Genomic DNA, 13,367 nt, shown 5'->3' with positions numbered 1-13,367 from the left:
TTTAGAAGCAGGTACTTGTGCGTGTCAAGGCCAGTAGAGACTTCGCTATGTGTTTAGTTGTGCTTTGGTAAAAGCCTCAGATTTTTGTTTACAAAAAATGTAAAGTATTTTAGCTCCAGGGTCTAATATTAACACTAGTCAAGTGCCAAAAGAAGTAAAAAAAAGAAGAAAAAAGCCTTTTGTGGAGTATTGTGTGACCAGAGTAAAACAAGCCATAAAGAAATTGTAATAAAACCTTAAAACTACTAATGCAAAATATATTTTTACATCAGTCCCCAGAAAGAAAAATAAAGAGGGAAAAAAACATTAAAAATGGCAACAACAAAAAAAAGCTTTGATTCTGGAATAAATTTATTAATATTTTTTTATTACTGATGGCTACTGTCTATTTAAAAGAGGCAATGTGTAATGAAACTGTGCTTGTCTTTACTGCAGCTACATTTGTGCATTTATGTCAACTCGCTTCATTTCAGTTTCTCATTAGAGAGCTGCATTTCTTTCACATTATACCATGTCAGTGATTGTTTGCAGGTGAAAGGTTTATGCCACTGTTTATACACACAAATAACCAGAATGAATGAAGATTAAACAAGCTTCAACTTGACTGAAAAAGTGTGTTTGAGAGGGTCCAAGTGAGCCTCAGTGGAGAGGAAGGGTAAAAACCTGACATGTGTGTTGGGATGTAGTTTCCATAGCAGTGTGCTCCAGAGAGTTGATGTGATGCGTGTTATGATTCACGGTTTTCCCCTTGTGCATTAACGATATTCACAGAAACTCATCCTGAATTATTCTCTTGGATGAACCATTCAGTTTGCTTTTAATAAATGTCCAAATGTTATAAAAATCTGAATATTAGATAAAAAATTATGTGAATGTGGATACTGGAGGAGACTGGACTGGAGATTTTGCTATAAAAAGTCTAACTAATTGCTTATACATCTCTTTAGAATATGATTCCCAACTGACTGTCAGATTTCACTCCTTGCTTTTGTTTGGTAGGAACTGGCAAAGTCAAAACCAGTAAAAATAACTTGTTGTGAAGTTGAATGTATTCTCTATTTTGATACTTATGTTTGTATCAAATAATTGAAACTATTCTATTGAATACAACCACACACTAGAGGGCTTGTTAAAAGAAAGTAGGAAATAAAAGAGCCACAGATATTAACATACCGAATACTGTACTGCACTCAAATTACTAAAGTGAAAGCGACATTACTTATTGTAGAGAAAATGCACCCACACAGGAAAATCTTGCTCATAAATGGCTTCTCATAGCTTAGGGAACTGATGATTGTGATTGATGAAACATATGATGAGATTTGGCCCAACATGTGAGAAAAAAACAGATATTGTATGTCTTCAAGCATATATGTCATTGTTTTAATGTGTTATGTGTTGTGGCTTTGCATATAGCTGAACGTTCAACAGGAAATTTCGGGGTTTTCCAGGGTTGCGCTATGCAAGGAGTAACTCATCAACTCCTTATTCTGAACATCCGGGAGAAAGAAAGAGTGAGAGAAAGTGAGCACAGAGCATTGAGTCATCTGAACACACCATCCCACAACATTCACATTAGATGGAAGAACATTCCCACACTGAACCTTTTCTGTTTGCTATTAAGGGTTTTAAAGAAAGACTGTAGCTGTTCCTGACGTCTGCTTCCCATATCCGGTGTGCATTTCATGTGACAGAACACACACACGCGTACATATATATAAACATAAAAACCACATGCTAGCTAACTTTCCAGCCAGTTGGAGTTCTTCAAATTCTTTTACCGCTCATAAACTTTGAGGTTGTGATCTCAACTTGCCCAACTCTTAAGGTTTTGTGTTTGAATGTTCTCCTGCTGAGTTAATATTACATTTTAACACACTTTCCTGCAAGTCCTCCAGTCAAACACCTAATCATAGTTTTAAAACTCATCCAGTTTCCAATGTCGTAGTCCTGGATACAGAATTTGTACTGGAAAACCCAAGCACAGAGACGTATGTTATTAGATACAGCAAAAAGGACAAACTGAACAGCAAAATTATGTATTAAATGTATTTAGATGTAATCAAGGTTCCCACACATTGGACTCAAGGAATTGCAATGACTTTTCCATGTTCTTTACAGATGTTTTTGATTTCCTGGATAATTATTTTAAAGAATCATTTATTTTCAGACTGATTCACTACTGAATCAATCAGATGGATTTGTGAACTGGTTCAAAATGGATTCATTGACTAAGGCCACGTTCACACAGCAGCAGGACTAGACAACTAGTTGGACAACAAACCGTGTGTTGTGTGTTTTCATGTGTGTTTACGGTAATTTACAGTGACAGAGAAATGAGCTGTGAGTCATCTGAAAGTTTAATCTGAAAGTTTAATTTAGATGCCGTCCGTTTTCCACCCAAGCTGTTCCTGTCAGTTTTGTCTTCTGCACGCGATTCAAATGCTCTGCTCTCCACCCAAATTTAAAAGCTGCTGTCCGTTAATGAAGATTTGATGGATAAACTCGTGGCTCGATTGGACTCTTGTCAGAAAATGATAAGACTTTCAGTTTTATGGACATCACCATCTTTGATTTTACTTTGATCACTGTCGCTATGGTTAATGTTAAGGAATTCAGGCTTGACTCCCATTGCACGTTCATACCGACAGTATTCTAAACACAACTGCAAGCTGCTGTGTGAACGGGACATTTCAAGACTCACACCTGAAAAGAAAATGAGGTTGTCAGTCCCAAAATCTGACAGTGAAAATTAAATTTGGAACTGTCAGTTTAATGTGTAGTCATGTGAAACAGTATATGTATGTAATAGTAAGTGTTTGTCTGTGGTTTCTCCTTCCAGCATATGCCCAAATCCAGCCGCGGGCCCTGATTAAGCAGCAACCGCAACAGTTTGTCATTCAACCCCAAGCCCCACCCACCTCAAGAACCCAGCCTCAGTTACTGCAGACCGCCTCGGTCCAGCCCCACCAACAGACAGCCTCACTGGCCGTCCAGAGCTCTGCCCAGACCTCATCGGTAGGGATCATTCCGGTTTTGCCTAAACCAGCACTTCACAACCAGGGATCGGCTCAAAATAAACAGGCTACCATCTTCCATTCAACCGTAAGCCACCATGCACTCAGCCAGCACTGCTCACACACAGGCCTGGCCCATGCTAAAGCTCAACCGGTCCAACTGACAGCCATCAATCTCCAAATCCAACCAGCACAACGCCAGGTAAGCGACTCACTCACTAGAGCCAGATTGTAGATTATGATGATAATGGGCCTCATTCATGAAACGAGCGGAACAAATTTTTGTGTAAATCGTTAGTAAAGCCATTCTAACATAAACTTTCTAATTCATGAAAGTGTTCATATTTTCTAAATGTTATTTGGTGCAAAATAATTATAAACCTGCTTTCTACCACGTGTAAATGGTGTATAATAAGTAACGTGTTTGTTTTTGGAAAACTAAAGGCACTGCAGTTTGATGCACTACCATAATAATAATGTTTCACAAGTTTGTATGCCCCGTCTTTTTTATTTAAATTTTTTTTTTGTAGCCAAGAATTGAAACAGTGCTTGTCACTGTCATGTTTTACCTAGCCAGCCAATCAATGTCGGAGGAGTGGGAAAAACACGTCACCGACCATCTATCCTTCTGAACAACGACTGAACGTCAGTGAAGAAGCTAATTTTGCTGGTTGCAGCATTTTTATACTCTGTAATATTCTTCAAAATGAGATCCTAGTAATATGTAACTGCTGTGGATATTACAAATCATAGCAACCAAAGCGCCTTGAAAAATGTGCCACCAAAGTGTTCTCAAACGCCACCAACTGGCCATTTTCAGAAGAGTGCCAGGCTAAACATGAATAAGTGGTCTTATGTTCATTAAATATTAATTGTTAGGCAAATGGCCTATTAGTCTGTTTTGCATTTATGAAACGTACTGGATCCAAACCTGAGAAGGGAGTCCATAATATTCTACTGAGTTCCTGGACATGTAACTTACGTAGTTGTAATTCATAGGCGGCGATTATGCTAACTGTGAATGAGCGTCCACATGCACCCCATTTACGAAGGATTGGAATTCATTAACATATGCATGTTTAACTATCAAATATGATGTTTGTATGAAGCATTTGTGAATCCTGGGGAGTTTTCGGGAAAGTCTGTTTTAGGGCCGAATTACTCAGAATTTCATGAATGAGGCCCAATTTATAAAGTTCAGAAGCAACTAACTTCTTCCATAATATTTAGGCTTCAAGACTTGCTCAGGATGACAAGGAGAAGCCCACCTCTTTGGTGGTGAGAGAGATTTGTCCGCCAGTACAAATGCAGCCAACCACTGCAACCCAAGGCACGGACCCCCCTGGACAATCCAAAATCGACACTGTTAACACTACATCTCAAACTCAAGGTACAGTGGCCAAAGAGTCTAAATATGCAAGTTTACAAGTACAGTTTCATAATCAAACAATGCAGTCATAAAGAATTTAAGATACAGAGATGATGATAAATTACAAGGCGCAAGACCTCATGAAAACATACACACACAATTAATCAATGGATTAAAAAGGTGGATACCTCTTTAATGAGCACAGAAGTCTAAATTGATTAATTGTGTGTTATAATCCAACAAATATTTTTTTATTATAATATATATTTTGGAGAGATCAATAAAGACGGAGTGTAATACAATAACCAGTAAAACAAAATACAGTTGGAATAAAAATGTATACATTTCAATGCATCAAATCACTTTTTGTACAGCGTTTTGCTTGAAATGTGTGTTTGACTTCAAACTGACTTAAGTGTGTTTTGTATTTTCTCATCTAATGCAGTGACATTCATACATTGTATGTAGGCTATAACTTAAGTGTCCCAATATTTTTTGTATTTTCTGTATCAAATACCACGCAGCTGGCAGAAATTAAGGAATCACAGCTTCATTAAAATTTGAAGCTTTTGACACCCATACTGAGAACCAGAATTGCCAAAAGAGAATGCAGTAGGATGAGGGGTGGCATGCAGTTCCCACGTACAGTAATATGTACCAGAATTGACTCTGGGCCAGTCACATGACTTCCTTGCCTGGCAAAAGGCACTAGCAGCCTTGATGTCTAATCTGTCAGTAATTTAACAGATAAACTGGTTTTGGACCAAGGTGCTTTCCTACCATCAGATAATGCCCAATATAGCCTGCATAGAAGACTCAACCGCTGCCACCAGCCAGTGAAAGATTCACTGAACCTCTGGTCTACAGAGTCATGTGACCTGCCGCTTCCAGGGAAAGAGTGAACCGCCTCTCTGGCAGAATGTGCAGTGCTCGTGCGTGGGAGTGGAGTGCTAGAAAAGGAGCAGCGCACACTGCATGTTGCGTAGAATCGCACGCGTGGCGGACTCTGGATATTCCGTCATTAATATAATCACAACAGGCGTGTGGGAATGAGGCTCCCCCCGTGTTTCGAGACGGAATTGAAGAGCGCCCCTGGGGGAAATGACTTTTTATTGCGCTTTGTCGGTAAGCTACAGCACGTCTTGACAGTCTTGTGTTTTGGAGCCAGTGGTTTTGGTTAGTGGACTTAAGACAAAAACGCAGCGGTCTCTAGGCGCGTTTCTTTGAACTGTGTAGAGTAGACGCGCTGTTTTAAAAGACGACGCAGTTGACGCCAGCAGTGTCTACATGGTCCATTGCAACAGCGCAGACTGAACGCAGTACAAAATACAATAGGAGAGATGTATTCTTGTTTAAGTGATTTAAGTTTCAGACGCCTAGTGATGGTGGGATGTTTCTTAAAGTAACAGTTATCACAAAATGAAATAATTTCTTCACCCTCATGTCGTTATGTCCTTTCTTCACTGAACTTCAGTAAGGTTATGTCATTTGACATCTTGTCCATACGGTGACGGTGGATGCCATTACAAACACTTCAAATAAGTACTCCGTACTTCCAGATTTTAAGTATTCTGATGTTATAATATATTAATAACATCTAGTTATGAATATAACATTTAGTTTTTGTCTAAGGAACAGAAAACTTTTGTCTTTATTGGCTGATAATCTTCCCCTCAGATATTACTGCGTCAAAATATTAAAAATGGCGCGCCGCTCTAATTGGACGTCATTGATGTCAAACGCCATGAGTGTTAATTGATTGATTTTTACGCGATTCACGTACAAAAGTCAATTGTCTGATGTTCTACATACAAAGCAACTGCATACATAAAAAAAAAAACCGGTGGCATACATAATAATAATAATGATGATGATGATAGGTTGTAATGTCATGGGAGAGTAAATTATAGCGATATATTATATATGAGATATTATTTTTACAGTTTTATTTTCCAGCAGAACTATTCCTTAAACGTTCGTAAATTTTATAAGTGCATTGTTTGTATCGCATTTCCAGCAGCTGTTTTTTTTCCGGCTGATGTTTGTGCTGCCGATGTTGTTGTTGCTATGGTGATGAGCCGACACTTTGTTTCTGTACCGCCGCCAGGCTCTGTGGAGACAGCGCGCGAGCCCACGGGAGCACCAGTGACCCCGACCATGACCTCGGCAGCCCCCAGCGAGCCGCCTCCGGCAGCTGTGACGGGAAGTGTGTCACAAAACGGCGAGAACAAGCCACCCCAAGCCATTGTGAAGCCTCACGTCCTCACGCACGTCATCGAGGGTTTTGTCATTCAGGAGGGAGCTGAGCCATTCCCTGTGAGTTGTAATAAAATTACTACTACTACTAATAATAATACTTTTAGAATAGCTGACTATTTTAGAATCATTTATAATAGTAATTTTAATATAATAATCACAGTAATATAATAACAACAACAACAACTAAATAATAATAATGAATTCATTATTATTATTAATAATAATGAATTGTTCATTATAATGTTAAATTTTATCTATATAAATTTATGTAACAATTAAATCTGATAATAACACAACATCAACAATAATAATAAATGTATTTTTAAAAAAATTAATTATATATATACTAATATAAATTTAAACAGGAAAATTCACTCAATAATAATAGCAATTGCTATTATTGTTAATAAGAATTATTGTTGTTCTAAAATATAATATTATTATTCATAATCATTTTAATGCAACACAATAAAAAATATTATTATTCTTTCAAAGGATTATAAAACAATTATACAAATTTAAATGGAAAATTAATTTAATGATAATAATAATAACTGTTATTGTTGTAGTTCCAAAATTAATATTATTATTCACTAATTTAGTGCTACAGTAATAATTATCATCATCATTGTATTATTATTATTCATTTATTTATGAATTCATGATTTTTTATTTGTTTTCGTACATCATGTATTTGATTGTATGTTAGTATAGAAAAAAATATTGTCTCTTACAGTACATTTAGCCATTTAGCAGACACTTTTATCCAAATGATTACAAATGTCTGTTGATCTGTTTATTCCAACCCAAAACAAGGGCCCGAAGTATTCCAGAAATCAGCCTGACATCATTACGTTTGTATACTGTATTGTCAGGTGGAGAGACCAACGGTGCAAGCAGACAGCCCCAAGAAACCAGACACGCAGCTTCCCTCAGATCCAGAGAAAACGGCCAGCAGTAATTCCCTCAGTGCCACAAACTCAGACATGGAGGAGGCTGGACAACAAGGTAGGCATTTCATTTAGCAGATTCAAATAAATACTGTTTTTCTAAAATGCTTGACCTTTTTAAGTGTCAGGATTTCAAGTTTTGAAAGATTGGAAACCTGCATTGTTATGAACAAGGGAGCGTCATAAGATATGGAATTTCCTGTTTGTGAACTTTACCATTGAAACTTTGTGTAATCAAGGTACAGCATAGTATTGCCTCACCATTCCAATGGTTACACACAAACTCTGTTTCAGAGTCATAAATAAACTGTAACTTAATACATAAAATTGTATCATTTTTTATCAGGCACGAGGACCCAGGAGAAACCGGAGGAGCCCAAGCTCACATGTGAGCTCTGTGGATGGGTCGGTTTTGCCTACAAGTTCAAACGTTCAAAACGCTTCTGTTCCATGGTCTGTGCTAAAAGGTTAGAGATTCAAAATCATTTTTATATAATGAAAATATATAAAAAATGCATGATTAATATATATATATATATATATATATATATATATATATATATATATATATATATATATATATATATATATACATATATATATATACAGGACCTTCTCAAAAAATTAGCATATTGTGATAAAGTTCATTATTTTCCATAATGTAATGATAAAAATTAAAAATTAGATTCATTGCACACCAACTGAAATTTCAGGTCTTTTATTGTTTTAATACTGATGATTTTGGCATATAGCTCATGAAAACCCAAAATGCCTGTCTCAAAAAATTAGCATATTTCATCCGACCAATAAAAGAAAAGTGTTTTTAATACAAAAAAAGTCAACCTTCAAATAATTATGTTCAGTTATGCACTCAATACTTGGTCAGGGAATCCTTTTGCAGAAATGACTGCTTCAATGCGGCGTGGCATGGAGGCAATCAGCCTGTGGCACTGCTGAGGTGTTATGGAGGCCCAGGATGCTTCGATAGCGGCTTAAGCTCATCCAGAGTGTTGGGTCTTGCGTCTCTCAACTTTCTCTTCACAATATCCCACAGATTCTCTATGGGGTTCAGGTCAGGAGAGTTGGCATGCCAATTGAGCACAGTAATACCATGGTCAGTAAACCATTTACCAGTGGTTTTGGCACTTTGAGCAGGTGCCAGGTCGTGCTGAAAAATGAAATCTTCATCTCCATAAAGCTTTTCAGCAGATGGAAGCATGAAGTGCTCCAAAATCTCCGGATAGCTAGCTGCATTGACCCTGCCCTTGATAAAACACAGTGGACCAACACCAGCAGCTGACATGGCACCCCAGACCATCACTGACTGTGGGTACTTGACACTGGACTTCAGGTATTTTGGCATTTCCTTCTCCCCAGTCTTCCTCCAGACTCTGGCACCTTGATTTCCGAATGAAATGCAAAATTTGTCCAAAAGTCCAGTGCTGCTTCTCTGTAGCCCAGGTAGCGCTTCTGCCGCTGTTTCTGGTTCAAAAGTGGCTTGACCTGGGGAATGCGGCACCTGTAGTCCATTTCCTGCACACGCCTGTGCACGGTGGCTCTGAATGTTTCTACTCCAGACTAGTGTTGTGTCGTTCGTGGACGAATCGTTCTTTTTGAGCGAATCTTTTAGGTGAACGAATCGTTCTTGTTCACGCAATCCACTGACTCATATTTCTCGTTCACTGAAGTTCCTCCCTACACAGCGTGGCGCTATTAGCAGCGCATGCGCAGCTCAGTGAACCGGGTAACTGAACCATTTCATCCTGTCAAAGAATTACTCAACCTCGAGCCAATAGCCTTCGATTATGAGATGTGACAGAGCATGTGATTTGTTGAATGTAGTGAATGTATACGCCCTTCAATGAACTAGTTTCATGAGTCTGAACGAGATCTAGAGCTCTTATCGTTCGTGAATGAAATGACTGAACTGATACCTATGTCGTTCGTGAAAGAGTCGAATGATTTAGTATATCTCGTTCGTGAATGAAATGACTGAACTGGCACACATGTCGTTCGTGAATGAGTTGAATGAACGGATACGTCGTTCGTGAATGAAATGAACTGGTAAATGAACAACTTAATTAGACTTTATATATTGAATGAAATTATGCACACATTTTTATAAAGCCAGGTCAGTTTTTGTTACAAGTGAATACGTTTGTTGACTTAAGACAAAACACATAATACACCCTTTTTTGCCACCTGCTGGCATATTTTGTGTAATACGAAACCATGATCACTGAACGAATCATTTTGGTGAACGAACTGAAAATGAACGAATCTCTAGAAAGAATCATAATTTCCACCACTACTCCAGACTCAGTCCACTGCTTCCGCAGGTCCCCCAAGGTCTGGAATCGGTCCTTCTACACAATCTTCCTCAGGGTCCGGTCACCTCTACTCGTTGTGCAGCGTTTTTTTGCCACACTTTATCCTTCACACAGACTTCCCACTGAGGTGCCTTGATACAGCACTCTGGGAACAGCCTATTCGTTCAGAAATTTCTTTCTGTGTCTTACCCTCTCGCTTGAGGTTGTCAATGATGGCCTTCTGGTCAGCAGTCTTACCCATGATTGCGGTTTTGAGTAATGAACCAGGCTGGGAGTTTTTAAAAGCCTCAGGAATCTTTTGCAGGTGTTTAGAGTTAATTAGTTGATTCAGATGATTAGGTTAATAGCTCGTTTAGAGAACCTTTTCATGATATGCTAATTATTTGAGATTTTTTGGTTTTCATGAGCTGTATGCCAAAATCATCAGTATTAAAACAATAAAAGACCTGAAATATTTCAGTTGGTGTGCAATGAATCTAAAATATATGAAAGTTTAATTTTTATCATTACATTATGGAAAATAATGAACTTTATCACAATATGCTAATTTTTTGAGAAGGACCTGTATATATACATACACTTATTCAGTCAGCTGCTATCCAACTGATAACTAATAATACATTTCTGTGATGTGGAATATTTTTATCTGTATTGTAATTTATAACCCTCTTGAACAGATACAGTGTAAGTTGCACGAAGCGGGTTGGTCTTTTCCACCCTGATAGAACTAAAACAACCAATCAGATAAATCAGTGGAGAAGGAGGAGGTCTCATAGTCCCAGAGGCAGAGAGGCCAAAAAGCAGGTGAACAGCTACTTCAGTACAATGTGCCAGTGGTTTATCCCACAATGTTTTTGTGTAAATATATAAAGTAAATCCTCCTCATACAGTCTCTTGTTTTATTCCATAGCGGCTCTCTGTGTCTCAGCAATCTCAGGGAGAATCTATATCCTCACCGCTCCAATCTCAGCCTAGTCAAGGAGAGTCCAGCCCATGCTCGGATATCTCCAGCTATGAGGAAGCAACTTCCCCGCTCTCTGCAGCCAGTTCTGGCCCAATCGTTTCTCAAGGTGGGGTTGCTGCTAACGATCCCGAAGAGCTTCCTCTCCTCAGTCAGTGCTTCCTGCCAATTGACCCCACCAAATGGAATGTGCAGGAGGTGTTTGAGTTCATTCGCTCTTTGCCAGGTAAGTCGCTCATATCAATTGGGTATATGTATATTCTGTACTATATTCCATGTGCTCTAAAGACATTACTATTCAAAAGTTTGGACTCAGTTTAATTTTTCTTAAGGAAATGTAAAAAATGTTTATCAAAGAAAAAATGAAGTAAAATAATAATAATAATAATTAAGCGGCACAATCGTTTTCAACATAATGATAGGAAATGTTTCTTGAGCAGCAAATCAGCATATTATAATGTTTTCTGAAGGATCATGTGACACTGAAGACTGGAGTAATGATGCTGAAAATTTTACTTTGCATCAAAGGAATAGATTACATTTTAAAATATATTAAAACATAAAATAGTTATTTCAAACTGTAATAATATTTCATATTGCTGTTTTTACTACTGTTTTTATTCAAATAAATGCAGCCTGGTGAGCATGAGAGACTCCTTATAAAAGCTTTTTTTTTAATCTTTTGAACAGTAGTGTATATACACATGCATGCACATGCACTTGATATGATATTCATTCATTAAATATTACAATATAATATAAAGATAAATGGAAATTTATGATGAAAACCAGGTTTTAAGTGACTGAAAAATATGCTGTTTAATGGTGCAAATTTGTTTGACTTCACAATTAGGTTGCCAGGAGATTGCAGATGAGTTTCGTGCTCAGGAGATTGATGGACAGGCCATGCTGCTTCTGAAGGAAGATCACCTAATGAGTGCCATGAATATTAAATTAGGACCCGCCCTCAAGATCTTTGCCCGCATAAACATGCTGAAAGATTCCAAGCCTTGAAAAGGCAGCAAGTGTGTGTGTGTGTGTGTGTGTGTGTCCTCTGATGTCACTGACCTCAACCTAGTGACTACAATACCCCAACTGCACTACATTTTTTTTTAATAATCAATATTTAAAAACTTAATACATATTGGGGCTAAAGCCCAAAACTGCACCTCCCCAAGGAAAAAACTGAAATAAATTCAGCTGGATCAGAAAATTACCCAACTACCTATGAAAAATCACACAATAGCGACTTACACCAAAAGAAAGGCATTATGAATCAGTGATTTGGAATTCTGACTGGGACTCACAGATGACTGGACTTAACTACTAGTATCGGTTCTCGGAAGAAATCTTTGGACAATGTATCACAACAGTTCTGTCCAAACAGAACTTATATTATCATGTGGTTTTACTAGGCCCAGATTTTTCTGGATTGAACATTTGTTGTTTTCAGGTATGATTTTGTCCTATTGTACATGTGAGATGCTTTTGTACAGTACAAATATGTTTAAGTAAATTATTCTTACCTTTGTGTGTGAGTATTTGTAACAGAGTTGAATCACAAAAAACTGGTGCTATTTCACTGTCACATTTACTTTGAGAAGACTTGAATAACAGAAGCACAGTAACAGAATATTCAACTTTAACCCTGAAAACCGATACAACCTGTAAGAAGGGATCCAGTCTGAAAAGTTCCTTTCAACAGCGCCTTATTCAATGTGTGTCCATACAGACGCTCTGGTTTTGAAATGCACATTCAGTTGTATTTGTCTTGGATATTGGGAATTACGCTATGTTTGATTTTAATTGTGCCCAGATTTGTCATTGTATGTTGCTAGAAAAGATTGTGATGATGAATTGGTTTTTTTTGTACAATGCTTTGCGAAATGCCTGTATTTATCAGATGAATGAAATTTGTAATATAACATTTTTTAATGAAGGATTCTTGTGTCAGCTTGTTTAATTTGTTGACCCTATATATGATTTTCCTTGCACGGCTAAACCTATTAATTTTATTTATTATTAACTCTTATTTTTTCATAAAATACCCAACCAAGCCTGAAAAGAAATATATATTTTTACAATTTAAAACCTAACACACTTATTTTTGTGAAACATTCTGCTTTATTTTTTCTTCAAATAAAATGCCACCCAGTTTGATATTTTATCAACTTTCGATCCACTTCAAATGTTGCCTACTGTACTTTAAACTCTCACGTGAATGTACAAATACTTTTTGGGGCTGCCTTTATTTTGTGTGCTTGGAATTACATTAGGACACCACTAGGTGGCACACGTGCATTTCGTCATATTTAACTAACCGTCTACATATTTTCAACGTTTAGGATGAATTTAAGAGTGGTTATTTATCTTACTCGACCCTGATACCATACAAACGTTGTTTTCACAGAAACCCGTCCAAATATGTCGTGATTAAGACGTGTTGGTAACTCTTGACTGAAGAGTGCTTTCACCGCTGCA

General features: G+C 37.5%; 1 protein-coding gene across 5 annotated transcripts in view; it reads left to right on the top strand.

The window, feature by feature from the left end:
- phc2b (polyhomeotic homolog 2b (Drosophila)) overlaps positions 1 to 12,828 on the top strand; it is a 62,283-nt gene extending 49,455 nt beyond the window's left edge. For 4 of the 5 annotated variants that reach the window (XM_059570553.1, XM_059570552.1, XM_059570550.1 and 1 more), the window contains exons 8-16: positions 1,417 to 1,524; positions 2,843 to 3,219; positions 4,248 to 4,407; positions 6,494 to 6,702; positions 7,521 to 7,653; positions 7,942 to 8,062; positions 10,603 to 10,729; positions 10,836 to 11,112; positions 11,740 to 12,828. In XM_059570553.1, coding sequence (XP_059426536.1) covers positions 1,417 to 1,524; positions 2,843 to 3,219; positions 4,248 to 4,407; positions 6,494 to 6,702; positions 7,521 to 7,653; positions 7,942 to 8,062; positions 10,603 to 10,729; positions 10,836 to 11,112; positions 11,740 to 11,900 — 1,673 coding nt within the window. In that variant the 3' untranslated portion in view covers positions 11,901 to 12,828. The remainder of the gene's footprint in view (positions 1 to 1,416; positions 1,525 to 2,842; positions 3,220 to 4,247; positions 4,408 to 6,493; positions 6,703 to 7,520; positions 7,654 to 7,941; positions 8,063 to 10,602; positions 10,730 to 10,835; positions 11,113 to 11,739) is intronic. The other variant, XM_059570551.1, reaches the window with a different exon arrangement.
- Positions 12,829 to 13,367: the final 539 nt, after the last annotated feature.

The sequence above is a fragment of the Carassius carassius genome, chromosome 17, assembly GCF_963082965.1.
Source record: "Carassius carassius chromosome 17, fCarCar2.1, whole genome shotgun sequence".
Classification (NCBI taxonomy): Eukaryota; Metazoa; Chordata; class Actinopteri; order Cypriniformes; family Cyprinidae; genus Carassius; species Carassius carassius.
Note: the sequence above shows the minus strand (reverse complement) of the source record. Positions and strands in the feature narration are given on the sequence as shown.